General features: G+C 35.0%; 1 protein-coding gene across 1 annotated transcript in view; it reads left to right on the forward strand.

Moving 5' to 3' along the window:
- The first annotated feature begins 5,595 nt into the window (after positions 1-5,595).
- Supt3h (SPT3 homolog, SAGA and STAGA complex component) overlaps positions 5,596-21,937 on the forward strand; it is a 470,425-nt gene continuing 454,083 nt past the window's right edge. Inside the window, exons 1-2 of the mRNA XM_027950427.2 lie at positions 5,596-5,678; positions 19,041-19,141. Of these exons, the coding sequence (XP_027806228.1) occupies positions 19,041-19,141 (101 nt within the window). The 5' untranslated portion in view covers positions 5,596-5,678. The remainder of the gene's footprint in view (positions 5,679-19,040; positions 19,142-21,937) is intronic.

Below are 21,937 nucleotides of genomic sequence, written 5' to 3' on the forward strand. Positions count from 1 at the left end.
AGTAAATCTAGTGCCCCATACAGAGTTTGGTGAAAACGCTTTTATGTAAAATCTAGGAACAGAGATACTTTCCACATTTGAGAGGATAAACTTTAATTCCCCAGATACATAAAGAAATCTTGTGTTGGGCATTAGGCTTGTAAATAGGTGGGATGGATCAAGCCAATATTAACCTAGAACTTAAAAGTCAGGAGATCTGCCAGGCATGGTAGTTCATGCCTATAATTACAGCAGCTCAGGAGACTGAGGCAGGAAGATTGCAAATTCAAAGCCACCCTCGGCAATTTATCGAGGCCCTAAGCAACTCGTGAGACCCTGTCTCTGAATAAAGTATATATTAAAAAAAAAAGGGATTGGGGATGTGACTCAGCACCCCTGGTTCCATCCCTGGTACCGAGAGAGAGAGAGAGAGAGAGAGAGAGAGAGAGAGAGAGAGAGAGAGAAAAAAGTTGTCATATTGATAAAATGCATTAAAAATATAAACATAAAAATTTTTAATAACTAAAAACTAGAAAACAATGACAACTACAAATCACAGAACACTTTCAATTTGTCAGGAATATTCCATTTAAATCCTAACAACTCTACCATGTAGGTATGTATGCTTATCCTTATTTTACAGTGGAGGACACTCATTTTCAGAGAGATTGAATAACTTGTTCAGGTTACTATGGCTAATAAGTGACACCAAAGGCCATATTTTAATACTATATCGACTGAATTAATGAGATTGTCTTAAATATATTCTGGAGTGAGAAAAATATAGCATAAGCTGCATCTGAAAAAATAAAGTAACTTGGTTAAACTTGTTGGTATAGTTCTCTGAACACTAACAACTGATCTAAGCACTACTTAGTCAAAATAGGTTTATTGGATCCAGATTCAGAGTGTGAATTAGGAATAGCAGGTTGTATTAGCCATACTGTGGTTTATTTCACATGGCACCAATTAATTTTTGGCCCTGTTTCCATGTGTACTAGAAAAGGAAGGCAGTTATTTGAATAATTCACTGAAACACATCCAGTTTTACATTTAAAAACTTTACTGAAAATACTCTAAGGAACTGGAAGTTTTCATATATTTATCTCTGAGTAAACTGAGTTCTCCAATTTGCTTTTAGGTATTGATAGATCCCCAACATTTCCTTTAAAAATTCTTTTTTATTTTAAACAAAAGGATAGTTAGCTTTTCTCACATTTTCTTAAAAGTAAAGTAAAATATTCCTTGATATATACTAGGCAGGTCTAAATGAGCTTCTATTATACAAAAAGGATTAGAAATTAAGTAATTATTAAATGTTACAAATCTAAATGTTCTTTCATTTTCTTAACTTATCTGTGATGGCAAAAACACTAAAGATTACACAAATGTACTTAACTAGTACATTTATTTCCCAAACTGAATTGTTTTTTCTTTTTAAACTTTTATTTATTTTATGTGGTGCTGGGGTTCAAACCTAGGATCTCACAGGTGCTACGCAAGTGCTCTACCACCGAGCTACAACCCCAGCCCCACAAACTCAATTCTTGATTGCTTATATTAACCCAACATAGTCCACATCCAGACTTACCCATCTCTGCTAATATAGGCAAATTCATTTTTCCATTTTCTCAGACCATTTGATCATCCTTGATTTCTCTATTTTTCTAGAACCCCAAATCCATTATGTCATCAAATCATTTAGATTTTCAAAATATTTCCAGAACCCAGATTTGTCTCAAAGCCTTTACAACTCTAGGACAAGCTACCATCAATTTTTTTTTTCTTGGCCTGGGATACTGCAATAAGACCTCTGTCACTCTACACACTATTTTCAATTCAGCAACCAGAGTAAGCATTTTAAAGCCTAAATCATATGATGTCAGTCCTCTGCCAAAATCTTCCCAGGCCCAGGCACATAAGACCTTCTACTCCATGACTTCCTAGTACTCCTGTCACCTCTTATAATTTTCTTCCTGGGTCAATCTTTGTCTGCTAAAATGGCCTCCTGGCAATTCTTTCAACTTTACAGAATTGTCTCCACCTCAGGGACTTGATATAGGTTGTTCTTTGCTGTCTGGAATACTTTTTTCAGTTATTTGTACTTTCCCAAACCCTTATTCAAATACCACTTTCTCAGTGAGGCCTACCCCACATGCCCAATTTAAAATTACAACTCTTCCATTTCACTTGTGCTTTATTTCATTCCATATCACTGGTTTTACAATTTTTCCCCCTCATAAGGCTCACTGTCTTATAACATATTATCTAACGCAGGTATTTATTTTATTGTCTAATTCCTCCTAGTGAATGAGTTCAATAATGGCCTGGATTCATGTCTCTTGTTCACTACTATATCTGCAGCTTCTAAAATATGTCAGGAACATCGTAAACCCACAGTAAATATTTGTTGAAATGTAAAAGTTGTTTGTTTCTACCACAAGAATCTTAGATATTGGATTCCATGGGAATGGGAATAATTAAATTCCCATGTGCCTACAGAGTTCAAGGGCTTTTTGAAATCCTGATATTCTGATTCCCTTCCCATTCTTACTCTTAAAAACACAAACTGTTTTCTTAGAAGCCAAATGCTAATCTTAAAATATACTGGAGTGTTAAAACTACAAGAGGTTAATGATGATTATAGTCTCATAAGTTACCGTAGTTCTCTTCCTGCCCCCCCCCCACCCCCCGCCAGTGCTATGGATTGAACTCAGGGCTTTGTGCATGCTAGGCAAGTAGCACTGCAATTCTTAACATTTCTTTTCTCAACATTGTGTTGCTCTTCCTGCTTTGAAATATGAGAATATAATTGGAAGGTATAGGAAGTAATTTAATTGCACATGAATAATTTTGTGATCCCCACCACCTCTATATGTCAATAAATTTGATTTTTTTTCCATGTTGGTTTTTATTTTGAAATGAATAACATCATTTGAAAATCCAGGTCAGCCTAAAGCAAGAGTTCTGCATATTCACATAATTTTTGGTAGTATAAATGCTATCATTATTCTGCACAACTTTAGGATCCATCTTTGGCCATTCCTATATTAAAGGGGAATAGAATTTCAGGACTGCAAGGTTTTAGCTCATTTGGTTCAATCACCTCATTCTACAGATATGAAAACTGAGGCTTATAGACTTGCCCAAGTACCACACAACTGTATGCTTTTTTGGGTTAGAAAAGGTCGCTCTAAAAATAAAACAAGATTTGAGATTTTAATTGAAAAATAGTTCTCAATGTCAGAAAATTAGATGAATATAGTAACAAATGCATTTAAAATTCGAAGTAATGTGCAATTCTACCAGTTTACTTCCATCATGACAACTTCAGCATTACAAAACTAAGGCAAATGTAGCAATGGATAAAATAATTGATAAATATTAATAAAGTTTCCATAGGCATCCTAACAAATGAGTCCTGACTCTCAAGAGAGTAAAAATTTGCAGGCCACTTGAAGCAAACCATCCCCATTATATCCACAAGTGAAGAAACCACTTTATTACAGAGATGGTTGCAAATTAGCCACAGCTTGTGCTGTTCTTTAGAGAATGACAACAGCTTTTGTTACTTAATCCAATAATTTTTATGAAGCCAAAAGACCTTTTTACTTAGATATGTGGACTTTTCTCTCTGTATAGGTGACTCTTATATGAAGGGTTATCATTCCAGAGGAATGTAAATGTCTATGCTAACAATGTTTCATATTCCTTTAGTGACTTTGTTCAAGGTATAGGGACATTTTTTGTGGTGTGATGAATTAATCCACTTGGTCTCCTGATGTGTTTCCTCATCAGGAGAAAACTCTTAACACTTCAGCAACAGTTTTATTGCTTCAGTTTTGTTATAATTAAGATATTCTAGTAAAGTTGATAGCTTAGGATATTTGATACTAGTATAATAGAAAGTAATTTTGCACCAATGTGGACAACAATGTCTCAAACTACAAGCAAAACTGGCTAAATCAAACTCTGAAAACCAAATTTGTACAGATTACAGGAAGTAGAGGCACTAAGGTAATTCAAGAGACTTCAAAGCCATGATCTCTGCCAACAGTATAATTCAAAATGTCTTAAGAATGAATTTTTAAGCTCTCTGTACTAAGGCCTTAGCTCAGTTTTCTTTCTCCATGTTCCACTTTCATTAACTCCAGTTGTACGTGATCACAGGGGAGTAAAAAATCAGTAGCCCGACAGTAAGATATGTATTCTAGTCTGATAAGCTAAGTCAAATCTGATTTCCATGATGCTGGTAAAACTCCCATGCACCAGTTACTATGTACAGCAATATTAACTGAACATAATTTTAATTAAGATAATCTGCTTGGAGTTATATTTCTTTCAATATAATTTTTCTCTTGACTATTTTCTTGGCAATGTATTAAACATCATTTCGACTATTTTATATAAATTAGTCTTCCTTTTTAAGAAGTTAGGACAATTCTGTTGCTTTCCATTGTACTGCACTGCCTAGCAGGAACTGATTCTGGATTTACACTTTTCTGAACTTTCATAACCTGAAAATATTTATTTGTTTTTCCCAAGTTTTAAGGATTTGGCAAATATTAAAGTGCTCGAGCGATTGAAAGGAACCAAACGCAAAACGCATAGATAATCCAACTATAATTCATAAAGGAAATAACCAAATAAATCACTATTTTAAACAGCATAAGCAAATAGGAGAAAGGGATTATTTCAGAACGTAGTATTCATAGGCAAGAAGATAAATGAAGCAGTAATGCTTGCAAATACCTGGTAAAGGTTAACAGTTGAATTTCTATTAAATATTTCATAATATGTGACATGTAGGAATGGATGTGAGCATGGATAATCGGTTTTCTTTCCTAAGAAGCTGAAAATATTAAAAATATAAATAAGAATCTAAATGTTCCAAAGAGTGATCCAAAGAGTGAAAATCTTAAAAAGATTTTCATCTCTAACCAAAAATCGGGAGAGAAGACTGTTATTGAGTTTTGGGGCCTTCCAAGAAGCTGGGGCAATGGGAAGACCCCTTCTCCAAATCCTGATTCCTGCTACCAAGACCTAAATTGCTTCTTAGAAAAGAAAACATGTGGGGATCAGCACAGTGGGCCCATTTTACAGAATTATTCTCTTAACCTCATGTTCCCACCATTCCCACAATTCTTGAAGAGAGCACTGTGTTGGCCCCTTTGGGTTCCAGAGTGGAAAACAAACTCCTGATGTAGGTGACGGAATCCTTCAGGAACGCTGGCTCTCCCACGCCAGGCCCACTCCTAAGGCAGCGTACACCTTTTGGCTCCCATCTCAGTTCCAAACCACTCGCGACCCGAGGCCCATAGCGTGGCTTGGGATTGCACACTTAGGGCTCTCAGGCCAACAGCGACCTGCCCCCGGGAGCCTGGCGGAAGTAGCTTGCTCAGGACGGAGGCCGCGCGTCACCTGGCTCAGTGCGCATGCGCCCGCGCCGCCAGGAGTGGGGGCGTCGGTATCGCTACCAACGCGGTCTCGCCCACCCCCGCCCCGCCGAGTGGAGCTCCCGCCATCTTGCCCCGCCCCCCCACAGCCCAGTCACCTTTTCCCTTTCTACACTCTCTGTCCCCCACTCCGTCCCTTTTCAATCGTGTCCCAGGCCTCAGCAGCAGAAACCGCGCCATCTCTACCCCTACATTCTCCACGCGGGACGCGCAGCCGTGCCTACAAGTGTCCTTAAAGCAGAGGTTGTAGGGGGTGTGGGGAGCGGTGGGGAGCGGGGAAGAGGTCAGGGGACGCGAGGGGCGCAGAGCGCGGAGCCCGGCATTTCGCGCTCGCGTGCCTGCCCTGCCCTGCCCCCGGCTGCCGGCGAGCAATTGGCGTGTCCGCCCGAGGGCTGCCAAGCGGGCCGCTGTGTGCGGCGCCGACCCAGCGCGGCGCCTGGGTTCCCTGCGGTTGTGGGGTTGACTCCTGACTCCTCCCCGTTGGCCGGTGGGCGTGGGGCTCGCAGAGCTGGGCCGGCGAGCCGCGTCGGTGCTGGGCTCTACGCTAAGAGGTGCCCTCGCGGGTCTTTTAGGGAGTGCTGGGGGAGCGGGGCTCTAGGGGAAGAGGTCGCAGCATGGCCTGGTGGAGGAAGACTTCGGAGAGCTTTACTCCTCGTGTAGCGCCCAGAAAGGAAAAGCTCTACCGTTCTAGATGAAACGAGCCCACATCTGTGACCACCGGGGAAATTATGTAGCCTGTCTTTGCCTCGGTTTCGGGGTCTGTAAAATGGGGATTGTAATAGCTTAGTTTAAAATCGTGAGGTTTCTAGAACAGTGTTTTGCACTGCTAAGTATGACAGCTATGATGCTTTTGATCTCCATGTTTTAATAGTTCAGAAAGACTGATTCTTATTTTCTCAGTTAAATATCAGGACACTTGGCTGATAAATGAGACTGAAGTTATGGTATAGTACCTAAAAGAGCATCCTGGACACAGTGCTATTATTCTACACGTGAATAAATTAGCATATCTTGGGAGATAGAAACTTTACGTTATTCTAAAGAAGTTGAGAATATATTTATCTGGGAGGAGAAGACCTCTGCAAAGATGTACTTGAAGAAGGAACTGGTGGAATTTCTGGAATGTTCCAAATAGGCTGAGTTTGACCTGCTGTGAGGAACAATTATTTGATAGTATTCTGCAAAACCAGAATGCACTTTTTTTGTGTACAGTTGCAGGTTTCTTGTCTCAGGATATTCAAGCAAAGTGTTATAAGTCTAAAGGCACACTGCCCAATAGAACTTTCTGCCATAACGGAAATACTGTGCAATGTTATTTAATCTTTGTGGTCTCATTATGATAGCTACTAGGCACCAGTTGACACTGAGCACTTGAAGTGCGGAAAGTGCCACTGAGGAACTTTTTTTTTTCTTTTTAAGATTTAAAATTATTTTTTCTACGTTTAAAAATTTATTTATTTTAGAGGAACTTAATTTTTAATTTTATTTATTAATAAATTAATTCCAATTTAAATAGCTATATATAACTACATGATACTGCTTGTGATAGTGAAGGTCTAAAATTTTGACAGCCCTTCTAATTTTTGTTTTGGTTGAGTTTTAAATCGGAAAAGCCAGGTCTTGTAACATTTATTTTCTTAAGTATCATCATACATATATTCAAATAATGCTTTTAACTCAAATACTACAGTTCAAATCATTGGTCTGTTAGTACATATTTATCTTTGACAACTAAAGCAAAGGATTCTTTGGACTCCTAGCTTGTAAAACGACTGCAGGATTTAGTTGGAGAGGCCTAACAATGCTAACTAGAATCATTGTTATACTATATTGTGATCATGGGTTTCCATCATCTTTTATAATTTTGGTTATTTTCTTTAAAGCTTTTTCCATTTGAAAGATTTTTTTTTTTGGTGTTTTTAACCTTTTGTGTAATAAAGCAGTTTGATAAATTATAGTAGTTTGAAAATGGAAAATTTTCCATTATCATTTGCAAATTGGGACATTTGAGAAGTACTTTTATTATTTGTGTTCAAAACTTAGTTACGTGAAATTTGTTGATATATCTTTCAAAGATTCTTTGAAATATGTGTTTTTCAGCGTATAAAATATAAAAATAAAACATTTAAAATTTTTTTTGGTTGCGCTGGAATAGAACCTGGGACTCCCAAATGCTAAGCATGCGCTCTACCTACCACTGAGGTACCCCCAACCCCTGAAAATAAAACTTAAAAAAACCCGAAAAACAAAACAAAAACTACAGATAGCAACCTTAACTCTGGCCTGATGCCTGTACAATGACACCTTTTTTCTCAAGGCTGAAGATAGTTGGTAGATCTGGAACAATAACTTAAAACTCATGAATTAAGTCATGTGCAGAGAATAGTTCATAACATACTAACAAAATGGGTTCTTATGTAGGGTGGCCCTATACTTTAATGCTTCTGTGAAGCCATGTTTGTTCTAGTATAGTTATTAATAGAACCTTTTCGATTATCAAAAATGTCTCATTTGGGGCCGGGGTTGTGGTTTAGTAGTAGAGCTCCTGCCTAGCATGCATGAGGCACTGGGTTCATCCCCGGGACCACATAAAAATAAACAAAATAAAGGTATTGTGTCTATCTACAACTAAAAAAATAGTAAAAAAATGTCTAATTTGGGACTAAATAATAATATGGTCACCATATTTTCAGGCATGTTGAAATCCATAATATATAATTTTAGAGAAATTAACCATACTGCCATTTCAGAAATATTACTACTTCTAAAACAGTGACAGTTACTGCTTTTGTTTTAAAGTAATAGATGAGATACTTGGAATAAGGCCAGCAAGTTACTTGTCCATTTAAGGCACTGGTAATTTTAAGATTTTGTTTTGGATAGAAATCTTAAGTATTGATTTTTGTTTATTGGAGTGGGGGGATCTGTTGTTGTAGGGGACTACAAAGAAAGTCTCTCTCAGTCAAATCAGAAGATTGAGTATTTGTATTGAAATAACATCTGTTTTATTTTATGGTGAGGTTGAATAGTGAAATCCGAAATCTGCTTGCTGTGTTTTAGAATGTTAAAGAATTTGCTTAGAGTTGTTTACATAAATAATGAGAAATAATTCAGACAAATGCATTATTGTATTAATTGAATTTGTACTGTAGTGGATAAAGTATTTTATTGAGAGTCAGGCACACCTAGTTTGAGTCTTTGTTCAATTACTTAATAATGATGTGATTTGGGGCAAGTTATTTAATTTTTCTAAAAAGCCTCAGTTTTTTTTATTTATAAAATGAAGATAGTAATAGCACCCACTTCCTGACTTATAAGAGATAAATGAGATGCAACTTTATAAATATTAGCAATTATAGCCTTAAGTTTGATCTTGAAGAAACACTAGTATTCTGAGGTGCACTGTGGATTGATGGAAAGAACACTTAAAATGAATTAAAAAAAAAAAAAAAAAAAACAACTAGCTTTTGTCCTTTCTACCATATTCTCTTTGCCACTTTAGTTGAGATATTTCACTGAGCCTCAGTTGCCTCTTCAGTAAAATGAAATTAGTACTTCTTTCCATTCTCCCCAAAAGATTGTTGGTGAGCATCCAATAAGATTTATATTTAGCTGAGCGTGGTGACACGTGTAATCCCAGTGTCTTGAGAGACTGAGGCAGGAGGATCCCAAGTTCAAAGCCAGCCTCAGAAATTTAGGAAGGCCCTAAGCAACTTAGTGAGACCCTGTCTCTAAATAAAATTTAAAAAGGACTGGGGATGTGGTGCAGTGTTTAAGTGCCCCTGGGTTCAATTCCTGGTACACACACACACACACACACACACACACATTTATAAATTGTAGTCTTATTTTATTGACATTTTTATGTTTATTTTATTTCATCTTGTCAACCTAGTACCCCTCGCCATAAAGACTGACTCTAAATCTGTAAAAATTGTATATTTTGTGTAAGAGCATAAGTAGTATATAAAATGGCACTATTACTGCAAACTTTTTTCCCCCCAGACTGTTGAGTCACTGCAGTGGTGCTTTATTGAGCTGGTTACAACTCTGTACACAGTATTAGCAACTCTACTAATATTGCTAAGAGAGAACCAACCTTTTTCTTGGGCACTTGATGTGTTCCATGGAGTTTGCTGAAAACACTTTCCCTGTATTTATTTCCCTGTATTTATTTATCCAGGCAGGTAAGTTTTATCTAATGATACCAATGATGCTCTTTCTTTCTGGAACGGGTTTGTCAGGTGTTTTTTTTTTTTTAAGTATATATATATATATTTTTTTTAGATGTACACAATACCTTTCTTTTGTTTATTTTTATGTGGTGCTGAGGATCAAACCCAGGACCTCGCATGTGCTAGGCAAGCACTTTACTGCTGAGCCACAACCCCAGCCCTTGTCAGGTGTTTTTGCACTCTAGTACTGGCCATAATAATATTTGGCTGATAGTTATTGAATGTGTTTAAGGTTAAATAAAGATAATCAACATTAAAAATCATGTTATTTGGCATATGGTATGTGATCATTACTGAAAAAGTGCTGTATTCATTGAATTCAGAGGACAGTATATAGAAATAAGTTCTTCAATATTTGCATAATAAACTAAAGTATTAACAAATGTAAATTATTTAAACTATCTTGACTTGTACTTTGCTATTTTAAATGGTGTAGCTGTTTCTGACTGAATCCTATATATTTTAACTTTATTCATATATCTTCTTTTTTAAAAATATATTTATTTTTTAGTTGCAGTTGTACACAATACCTTTATTTTATTTATTTATTTTTATGTGGTGCTGAGGATTGAACCTAGGGCCCCGTATGTGCAAGGCGAGTGCTCTACTGCTGAGCCACAACCCTAGTCCTTAAACAACTTTTTTTAGATATGAGGGAACTGAGGCAGAGAGGTGACATGACTTGCCCAAAGTCAGATGGTAATGGATAGAGCCTGTGTTTGAACCCCATAACCCTCCTCTTTACTGCTGCATTGTGGTTCTATTTAGGTAGATATTTCACAACAAAATTTCCTATGACAAATTGTGGCAGTCTTGTGAGTTGTGATAAACTTTTTTTAAATTTTTATGTTTCTTGTTGGATGGTAGAAAGAACTCTGGACTACAAGTCAGCGGGACCTTAGTTTTAGTCCTGACTTGTATTGCTAAATAGTGGTGTGTCCTTGGGCAGTTCAAGAAACTTCAATCAGAATGGCAATCATCAAGAATAAAAGTAACGGGCAGGAGTTGTGGCTCAGTGACAGAGCGCTTGCCTAGCATGTGTGAGGCACTGGGTTCGATCCTCAGCACCACATAAAAATAAATAAAAAATAAAGGTACATCAACAAATTAAAAAAACATACAAGTAACAATAAATGTTGGTGAGGATGTGGAGAGGAAAGGTACTCTCATACATTGTTGGTGGGACTGCAAATTGTTGCAACCACCATGGAAAGCAGTATGAAAATTCCTTAGAAAACTTGGAGTGGAACCGCTGTTTGACTCAGTGGTTATCAATATCTAAAGGACTTAAAAACAGCATACTACAGTGATGCAGCCACATCAATATTTATAGAAGCTCAACTCACAATAGCTAAACTATGGAGCCAACCTAGGTGTCCTTCAATAGATGAATGAATAAAGAAAATGTAGTGTATATTACTCAGCTTTAAAGAAGAATGAAATTATTGTATTTGCCAGTAAATTGGTGGAACTGGAGAATATCATGCTAAGTGAAATAAGCCAATCCCCAAAACCACAGGCCTCAGGTTCTCACTGATTTGTGGATGCTAACCCAAAAACAGGGGAGCTTGGGAAGGGGAATAATAGAAATAGATTGGACTGGATGGGGGTAACAGAGGGAGGGGAATAGGAAGGGGAATAGGAAGGACAGTAGAATAAATTGGTCATAACTTTCCTAGCCTTGTGTTTGTGTACGTGACCATGATAACTCCATATTATGTATGACCACAAGAGTGGAAACCTAATATTATAAGTTATACTTTATGTATGGATATTTTGCTGAAATACATTCTACTGTCATGTGTAACTAAAAAAAAAAAAAAAAAAATCCTCTGGATTGCTGTTTCCACACATGAAAAACGAGGGATTTGGATGAAATTAGTGATTTTCAAACTGTAGTCTGAAACTTGTTCATATGTCTTTGGTCCAGTTCCAGTTCCTACCAATTAGTATAGCTATGTTTTTGTCTGTTAAATTTATCCTTCTGTTTCTGAGATTTTCTTTTAACTGAACTTCACATTTAAAATCACCAGTCTCTAAGATAATTAAATCATACCATAAGTTCATGACTGCTATGTACATAACACTTTAATAATTTCAAATTATTAGGGTATTAAAAGGAAATAGGCATCTCATTTTTAAAAGTCTCATAAATATATTATTTTATATTTACATATTTTTCCAACATGTTGGGGTAAAACTTTTTTTTTCTTCTAATTTGTTATGTGTGACAGCAGAATACATTTCAATTCATATTACACATATACAGCACAATTTTTCATGTCTCTGGTTGTACACAAAGTAGAGTCACACCATTCTTGTCTTCATACATGTACTTAGGGTAATGATATCCATCTCATTCCACCATCTTTCCTACCCCCATGCCCCCTTCTCTTACCCTCCATCCCTTTATCCTGAAATAGGCATCTTTTTTTTATGATTTTTTTTTAAAAAGAGAGAGAGAGAATTTTATTTATTTTTTTAATATTTATTTTTTAGTTTTCGGCAGACACAACATCTTTGTTTGTATGTGGTGCTTAGGATCGAACCCGGGCCGCACGCATGCCAGGCGAGCGTGCTACCGCTTGAGCCACATCCCCAGCCCGAGATAGGCATCTTTTAAAAAGAAAAAACTAGATACTAAAATGGGAGAGATTGGTGAATTTTTATTAAAATACTGTCTACATGAGTGGAATATTTTAGGTTATCAGTTATTTGGGATCAAAGCCTAATTTTAATTTTTGAGTTAAAATTGGGGATGGAACCCAAGGCCTATGTGTGTTAAGTAGTTGCTTTACCACTGAGCTATATCCCCAATACACAAAGACTGATTTTTAAAAGATTGTGACCTTTGTTTGGTGTTTTTGTTCTTAGTGTTAGAGGGAAAATACTTACCTTGTAGGTGACTATGAAAAAATGTGAGCTAATACATATGAAAGTTTTATATAACTCCAAGTTCATCTATTTTTTAAATACCTACACCCAAAGTCCCTTGTTCTTTTTAGTCACTTAAATTATGTTTTTAACTGCATCAGATTTTTTTTTGAATTGTTTGTCTAATAATAGATTCTCATAAGGTTTATTACTTCTAAATAAGAGACTCTTGATGTTTAAGAGGCCTCTTTTTTTTTTTTTAAAACATCTTTGTGAAATATACTTAACCTATTACTATTAGGAGGATAATTGATTCCCAAGTTTCCTACATATCTGAAAAGTTAACCATTAAAGTCACTCAGTTTGTAAGAACAGCAGTGTTTTAATGTTGGAAAAATAAGTTTGTTATGTGTCATTTGTCAGGGTTTATATGAGGTGTGTTTTAGGACGATCTGGTAGGCACATTTGCAGTGCACTTTAGGATAACTTTTGCAAAGAATAAAATTTATTTTTCTTCTATAAGAATACTGGATGTGAAAGCACATGGAATAGAAACAGGTTAATATGAGACTAAAGAAAAGTCTGAAAAAACTTATGTCTTTGAGCAGTCTGTCACAGGTCTACTGTGTCTGTCAAAGTTAAAAAAACAAAACAAAACAAAAAACCCTTGTTCATGTAGCTAAGATTTTTAAGTACTCAATTTGTTTCTTCTAGAAGGGGTAGGCTTTCAATAGTTTACAAAATGTTTGATACTATTTTCAATTAAATTTCTGTTTTGAGTCCCCATTAGGTGTCCACTGTTTTCTTCATAACACCCCTGTGAGACAGAAATTATTTTTCTGACAGAGTTTGAGAGATTAGTTTGTCCTTATACAAGATTCTATATTGATTAATCCTTCTCAATAGAAGCTCTGTCCCCATGACTTCTGATTTTCTGTATTAACAACACCTCTGTTTGAATGTTGGATAATTGCCTCAAATTTAATATGTCTGAATTAACTCCTTAATTTTTCCTCCTCAACCTTTGGTAAATGGTACCACCATGTAAGTAGTTGTTAGAGTCCCAACTCTCAGAATCATCCATAATTGCTCTTCTCTTACATCCCATGTCTAATCCATTAGAAGGTTAGCTGTGCTTCCCAAATTCTGCATTCCAGAAATCTGATCATATATTGCCATCTCCATTTGTTAATTAAAGCCCCTATTATCTCTTGTGTGCACAACTTTAATAAGTTCCTGAGTGTTCTTGATTATACCTTTCTTTTTTATAGTATATTCTCATAGCAGCTAGATTTATCTTTTAGAACCTAAAACATTTCAAGTAACTTTGCTTTTCACAACTTTTTGGTAGCTTCATATTACACTTAAGTATAATTTAACCTCCTGTGGCCTATAAGGATTTCCAAAATGTAACCTCTTTGTAATTCTCAGATCTTATTTTCAATTGCATATCCTCTTTGCTCACTTCACTTTACTCATTGGCCCTAATATTTTGGTAGTTTGCTATTCTTTTTGCGTGGAATTTCTTGAGCATTGCCTCAGAGACTTCATTTAGATCTTATATTAAATATCACCTCCTAGTTGAAATCACCTTGTTTAATTTATTATCATAGCATTTGCTGCTTCCTCAAATTTTATTTGTTTTTGTGCTTATTCCCTGCCTTATAATGTTTTTCTTTTTGGTTTAGTGACTGCTATATCCTTAGCTCATGGAACAGTTTTAGGTCTGTAGTAGGTGTCCAATAAGTAGTTATGAATTATCATCCAAAGCACAGATGATGTTGGCTTTAAAGAAAGGCTGCCTGTGCCTTTATTCTAAGAGGAGGAAGAGAGGGAGGAAGGATATAGTGCCTTGGATGAGGAGAGTGAGGGAATTACTAAATGATGGTTTTTTATGTCTATGAATTGGGAGATGCTATCTTCTGTCAGTAGAAGAGGGTATTAAACTAAAATAATATTAAGTTAATATGATTATTAAACTGAAATAATTAAATATTAGAGAAGGTAGAGTGCATTATATTTGTGTATCTGAGAAGTTTTCTTAGAGATACTGAGCTTATGTCAATCTCTTGTAGACCACCAGATTTCCATAGATAGAGAGGCATTGTTTCAGAAGATGTCATGAGCAGAAGAACCATACGGATAAGGTTTCAAAAGAACATGGGATGGTTTGGGAGACACCAGATATTTAATTTGACTGCTGTAGAATGGAACCTGATGGGGGTGGGGGGCAGATGGAACTGATTTTAAACACATTTAAAACACAGGCTTTAAAAAACCTTCCAAAAGCCCCTTGAAGTGGTTTGTGTGTGTGTGTATGTGTGTTTTTGTGGTGCTGCGGATTGAACCCAGGGCCTTGTGTATGCAAGGCAAGCACTCTATCAACTGAGCTATATCCCCAGTCCAGTGCATATATTAATACATAGGAATCAGCATTGTGTTATCCTGAATACTAGATATGGAAGTTTTGTGATACTTTGTACATTTTTAAAAATTTCATTCTCAGTAATTGACCATTTGGTATTATTTTTCACATTTGTAGAAATTTAGATTATGCTATAACTTGAGTTTAAAAAAACAAAACAAAACAGAATTGATGTGCCGTGTATAATAGTGTTGCTGTAACCATAATTGTTTCCTACCTTTGGGGTTTTATGAAAATATTCTAATTGTGAAAGTTTATTTTATTATGTGAGATTTTCAGACTGGATGATTAGAATTGAGACTGGATCGGTTTACAAAATTAGTGTATAGGTTTGAATTAATTTTTCTTAGCAGTGATATAACTGAGGAAATGATGAAAAATTCCATTTTTATTATCTGATAAATTCCACTAATTAATGGGTTGATTGCTAGATTTCACAGTCTACATTTTGCTTTTGCTTTGAGGGTGTAGAAACTAGTAATAATGAGATTCTTAACTCTTTGATGTCTTCTAAGCTTAAAGATGTTTCTCATGGTAGCTCTTCAAAATATGATCTCTAAATGGAAACCCAGTGTCATGTTTCTTGCATTTTGTTTGATTCATTTTTTTGTGTTTACAACAAGTAACAATTTTTTTGGGGGGGGAGGGTGGCGGCGGTATTTTCTGTGGAAAGAAGTATATCCTAAATTCCATTGCTGTAAATTAAAAAATGCTGTTTTTTTTTCCTTTGAAATGGGATTTTACAGGTGTGACATACTATTGGCTGTTGGTCAGTGATCAGGTTTACATAGTATTAATCAGAAATGAACTTCTTCTTAGGTTCACATTTAAGCTGTGGCATGTTGAAATAATCTTGATCCCAATCTGCACATCTGAATTCATTTTGTAAAATATGGCAAACAGCTGCATTTCAATTGAAAGCTGAAACACTGCAGGACATTAACCCATTGAGAAGATTACAGTAGGTTTTCAGTTCCATGTTAACTGTATTTATTAGAGAAAATTGACTTGAGTGCTTCTGCTTTTAACAGACTTTTTTAATGTCTGGAAGAAAGGAAATAAAGCATTGAAATGATAGGACTTTGATGTGAAAAGAAGTTAATGTCTAAAGAAGTTAATTATCTAAATCATCAAACAAAATATATGGGTATGGGAAATAATTATTTTAAAAAGTCTAATGAGCTATCAGCTCATCATGTCAAGAGAAATGTTATTCACCTGTTTGATTTAAAAATTAAATAACTTGACTGTAAAAGGATGATCATGGTTATTATAAACTAGGACTGGGATCCTTTACCTCTTACCAATAAATACCCTTCATGTGAAGCATTCACAGTACGGAGACAACTGAAGAAAGCTGTGTGTGTGTTTTGTGGTGCTGGGGATACAACACCAGGGCTTCCTTGCATGCTAGGCAAGCACTCTATCATTGAGCCACATCCCCAGCTCAGAGCTGTGGTCTTAATACCAGTTTACTTTATGAAATATCTCCTCTTCACAGCGGGTTGAAGCAGGGTGACTTGATTTTAAATGTAAAAGGGGCAGATTGCTCCAGCAATGTCTCAGTGAAGTTTTGGTCATAGGATAATTCTACAGAATAGCATGTATATCAAATGTGGTATGAGTGAGTCAACTTAAATCATAACTGTTTTGGAGACTGGAGTTAATATGTAATATTGAGTTTAATGTTTTCTGCTAGATGTCACTGTCAGCTTTGTGTTGGGACAACAGGGGAACATATTCTGAGGTCCTTGAGAAATGCAGGCCTTTTTTTTTTTTTTTCTCCCCACATTGTCTTATTTCTTTTGGACTGTTCGTGGAAGTCCTTAGTTTTCTACCTATTTTTGCCCAATCCTGGACTGGTGATGTCTTTTTTTTTTTGGCCCAGATTTCAACAGGTAATGTTTCTTTTCCTGTAAGTTGTCTGGTAACATCTCCAGAATTTGACCTCTTAGATATTTTCTAATATCATATTCTTTTAAAAAATCTTTAAGAAAAATTAGAAAAAAAATTAGGCTTAAAAAAGTGATATTCTTTCTTGCATTAGATTCGTCATATATTGTGGAATTCTGGATTTTAAGTTTAATTTGAGTGGAATATTTTTCTTCTCTTTCTTTGGCCCTTGTTCTGTGCCTAGTGGTTTTGTCTGGGCCCTCAGATGAGGCCAGAAAGGTCAGTGTGCTGCTTGTCTTAGCTCTTTGTCCTGTTGCCTCTTCAGAATTGAAGCACAGAGAAATTAAGTCACTTGTCCACACTTGTGGCAAGGTAGCAGAGCTGGCAAATCAAACTTAGGCAGTCTGCCTTTGAGGCCAGACATTGATTAGATTTCTTCCATACATCCTATTTAACTTCACTTACCCTTTAGGTGAAATATGTTTTCTTTCATTATATTGAATTTGACCAGCTCAAGAGAGCCTCAGGGTAGCTACCCACTCTTGCCATTCTATAACAACTCAGGAAATACACTTGGGCAAGCTAAATCAGTGACAAGTCTAGCTTGAACTGTTTTCTTGAGATTTGCAGAACTGAAAACCATCTTCAGATGTGTAAGCCATTTGTTCCACAAACCTCCACTTGTGGGGCTGGGATTGCACCTCAGTGGTAGAGCATTAGCCTAGCATATGTGAGGCACTGGGTTCCATTCTCAGCTCTGCATATAAATAAATGAATAAAATAAAGGTCAATGAATGTCTAAAAAAAAAAAAAAAAAACCACCTGTGAAAAGGTGCTTATCAGTCTGGTGTTTCCCCATCTCCTATTTAAACTGACCCTAAATCAACCCCCTGGGCAAGATGATCCTTTAAGTTGCCATCTTCAGCTCATTTAGTTAATCCATAAGAAGGTCTTTCTCTACCACTGCCTTGTTTCCTGAATGAGTGAGTCTTTTGTCTGGTAACAATTCCAGAACTTGCTCTCTTAGACAACATTTAAAGTTCTAGGTGCTATTTTATGGTATGTTCTGATTTTTTTTTTTTTTTTGTCCCTTAGAGTCTGTTTTTATTTTAAAGAAAATTACAATATTGCAAAGTTTACATCAACTTTATATGAAATGATATTAAACTCAATTGTATAGTAGTTGAACTTTTACCTACTTTCATGACCTTTTTTTTTTTTTTTTAATGTGGTGCTGAGGATTGAACCCAGTGCCTCGCACTTGAGTACTCTACCGCTGAGCCATAACCCCAGCCCCTCATGACTTTTGAAATGCTATTTTTTTTACTAATTCTTATTTAATGTTACTTTCATTTTTTAAAAATTTGTAGTTGTAGATAGACATAATGCCTTTATTTTATTTATTTTTATGTGGCCCTGAGGATCAAACCAGTGCCTCAAGCATGCTAGGCAAGTGCTCTGCCACTGAGCTACAGCCCTAGCCCAAATGCTACATTCATTAATTAAAATAATATACATTAGGATTGGAATCTAGTTTTCTCATTTTGCTTTTGCTTAATTTTATGGGGAAAAATCACATTTTAGATTAAATGAGTTATTTACTCATAAGATTATAAAATTTCACAATGGTTTTCTGATCTATTGACTTTATTTGTATTTTAGACTTTGGTTCAAGTAGAAATTAGATTATGCTCTAGGTTCTAATTTTGTATTTTATAATTGTAGAACTCTTTCTTTAAATGAATTCTTACTTGGAATCTCCATATATAAAAATCAGTAGAAAAATCAGTTTTCTGGTGGTCTGGAAGAAATTGTGTTCAGGGGCCACTGGGAGCTCTGAAGAAGTACTAATGAATCTTAACGTTTCCTGGAACACATTTTGAAAACCACTGAGCTCTATTAAAATATTTTAATGAATACTTTTGTTACATTTTATAGAGAATAGGTACTGAAATGTTTATTACTCAAGTAATTGTTTATCTTACTTGACTAAGAAGCTTTTTCATCCATACTGTTTTATTTGAGTAAAGAATATTAAGTGTAAGCAAATAGGACTTATGCAAAACAAATTATCAGAAATATAATATTGGGGATATTTTTGAATGGAATTTGTAATTGCTTCAGTTTTTTCTCATGCATTTATAAATTTTGTAAACTTTATTTCTCCTTTTTATTTAGATGAATAATACTGCAGCTAGCCCAATGTCTGCTGCCACTTCAGGTAGTGCAAGAAGTACAGGAAAGGCTATAAGCTTTGCAGCAGAATTGCAGAGTATGATGTAAGTATGTCTTTGCATGCTATTACTATTTAAAATTTATTTGTTGAAGAAAGATAATAGAAATAAAATTTATAAAATGTAACTTGTAAGTAATGTGTGTTTAAGCAAGTAAAAGTGAAAAAAATCTCTTAACATTTTAAAGAGCCGTGTGCACAAGAGGCAAAATTGGATAAAAAAAAAGCTATAAGGGGGTACTGTATTTGAAAAATGAATGTTGGTGCATCTTTTTAAAGATAAGATCATGTAAACACATTTTTTGTAATTATTATCTGCCTTAATCTGTTATGGATTGTTTATTGCCACATTAGTTTTAGATTTAAAAAATTTTAAGACTGAGTATATATTTGGATAGTCAAAGGTTTTCAAAGTTCTTAGTTTCTTTCAAATGTCATAACTTTGTGAACCTAGCTTAAATTAGTTTTTAGTTTTGATATTTGAAATCACTATTTCAGAATGTTGAGGAAAATTTGAAACATTTATAAACATATTTATTCAGTCTTTGAGAAATTGCACATTCATTTATATTTCTTTCCTAAGGCTCTATTTAGGTTGATTTTTGGCTTTGAGCATTGAATGAGACTACGTATTTTGATTTGTGTTGCATTTATTAGAAAACTCTGTTGGCACTTACTGGTTTTTCTTTTTTATTGTTTCAAGAGACTAAGTTTATATTATATGTTTTATATATTATTGGTTCATTGACTAACTTTATATTTTTAAAGTTTTAATGTGGAAATTTCCTAACTCTTATTAAAATTATTATCTGCACAAGACTGGGGCAACATTACAGTTATTCTTTTCTGATGATTCACCAGGCAGTTTAAAAGAATATGTAAGTTGAAGGTTTAAGTATCTTCCTCCTGTGGGTATTGATAGGCTTCATGGTGGACTAATTTCACTGTGTGATGGTTATTGTTCAAAGGTGAAATAAATTTAAATATATATCTTGTGGTTGCTTGTTGAACATACTTCAAACAACACTGAAAATATTTAGGTCATAATTTCTCAGATTTTTCTGGTCTGGGGATCTCTTTATACTCTTTTTTTTTAAATTTATTTTTCAGTTTTCGGTGGACACAACATCTTTATTTTATTTTTATGTGGTGCTGAGGATCGAACCCAGCGCCCCGTGCATGCCAGGCGAGCACGTTACCACTTGAGCCACATCTGCAGCCCCTCTTTATACTCTTAATTATCAAAGACCCTAAACATTTATCTGGGTTATATTTGTAAGTATTTAGTTCTTTGTATTTAAAACAGAAAGAGCTGGGCACTGTGGCACCTGCCAGTACTCTCAGTGACTTGGGAGGCTGAGAGAGGAGGATTGCAAGTTTGAGACCAGCCTCAGCAACTTAGCAAGGCCCTAAGCAACTTAGACCTTGCCTCTAAATAAAAAATCAGAACCACATCTGTTTAAGTGCCTCTGTGTTTAGGCCTCAGTACCAAAAAACAACAACCCTCCCAAACAAACCCCCAAACAAAAACAAAACAGAAATTAAAAAAATTATACATTTATTTAGAAAGTAATAAACATTATTTTTTAATGCAAATAATGTATTTTTTCAAAAATTGATAACACTTATTAATATGGAAATAAATTAAACATTAGTGTATATTGTGAGCTTATTTTTTAAATTGTGGAACATTTTATTATAATTATATAATCTTTTGTGGATTACTTTAAGTTTTTTCATTATAGTTTAATGGCTTTTTGTTAACCATCTTATGTTAATTATGTTTAAAAGTATTAAGACTCTTTTTAGAAGGTCTTAAATAAGGTCAGGAAATAAGGTGAGGAAATTCATTTTCCTGTAGAGCAGGTTCATTGACTAACTTTATATTTTTAAAGCTTTAATATGGAAATTTTCAAAATTTTAAAATTATAAAGCATAGTATAATGAACTCCATGTATCTGTTGTCTGGTTTTAACAATAATTGTCTTATTTAACCTTTCTCCCTACTCTTTTTTTTTAATGAAGTATTTTAAAGCAAATTCTAGGAATTTTATTTCAGAATTCATAGTATATATTAAAACAATATATCTCTGAGTAGATTATAAAAAAGACGACCTAAGGGTTCAGCAAACTACAGACAAGGATTTGTTGTTGTTGCTGTAAATAAAGTTTTATTGGACTACAACCATACACTTATATGTTGTCCATTGCTACTTTCATGCTACATAGCAGAATTGGGTATTTGTGACAGAGACCATATGGCCTCTAAAGCTGTAAATATTTACTATCTGGTCTTTTACGGAAGCAGTTTGATGACCTCTGATCTATGAAATCAGCTCTCTATAAGAAGAAAGCTGTAGAGTAATGTTTCCTTTTGTCATTTATAGTTAGGAAAGGTTCTCCTTAATGCATTTGATGGACCTCAGGCCATTTAAGAAACTGAAGGGAGAGAAAAAAGCTAAATTTAGTACTTTCTTATTAAACACTTTGATAAACATCTTCCCAACTAATGTACCTAAGTTGGATTCAGAATGCAAAAGTTATTGTTGGCTACAACTCTGGAAGAAATGTACATTTTTCTTCTATTTCAGACCTTATAGAGAGGCTACTCTTAATAGTTAATATTCATCATTTAGAGTCCGAAGTTATTTTTTTCCCTTTATGAATTTCTTCACAGAAAGGGAAATAGGGCCAAAATTAGGGGAGTCTTTTAAAATTTATCAATATTTTCTATTGGTATAAGATTTTCAGGTTTTCAATTTTATAAAATTAGAATCAATGTACATTTGATCATTGTTTATTATGCTTTTTTTCAGATGAGAAAGTACAGACTTAAGCAGTT

The sequence above is a fragment of the Marmota flaviventris genome, chromosome 6, assembly GCF_047511675.1.
Source record: "Marmota flaviventris isolate mMarFla1 chromosome 6, mMarFla1.hap1, whole genome shotgun sequence".
NCBI lineage: Eukaryota > Metazoa > Chordata > Mammalia > Rodentia > Sciuridae > Marmota > Marmota flaviventris.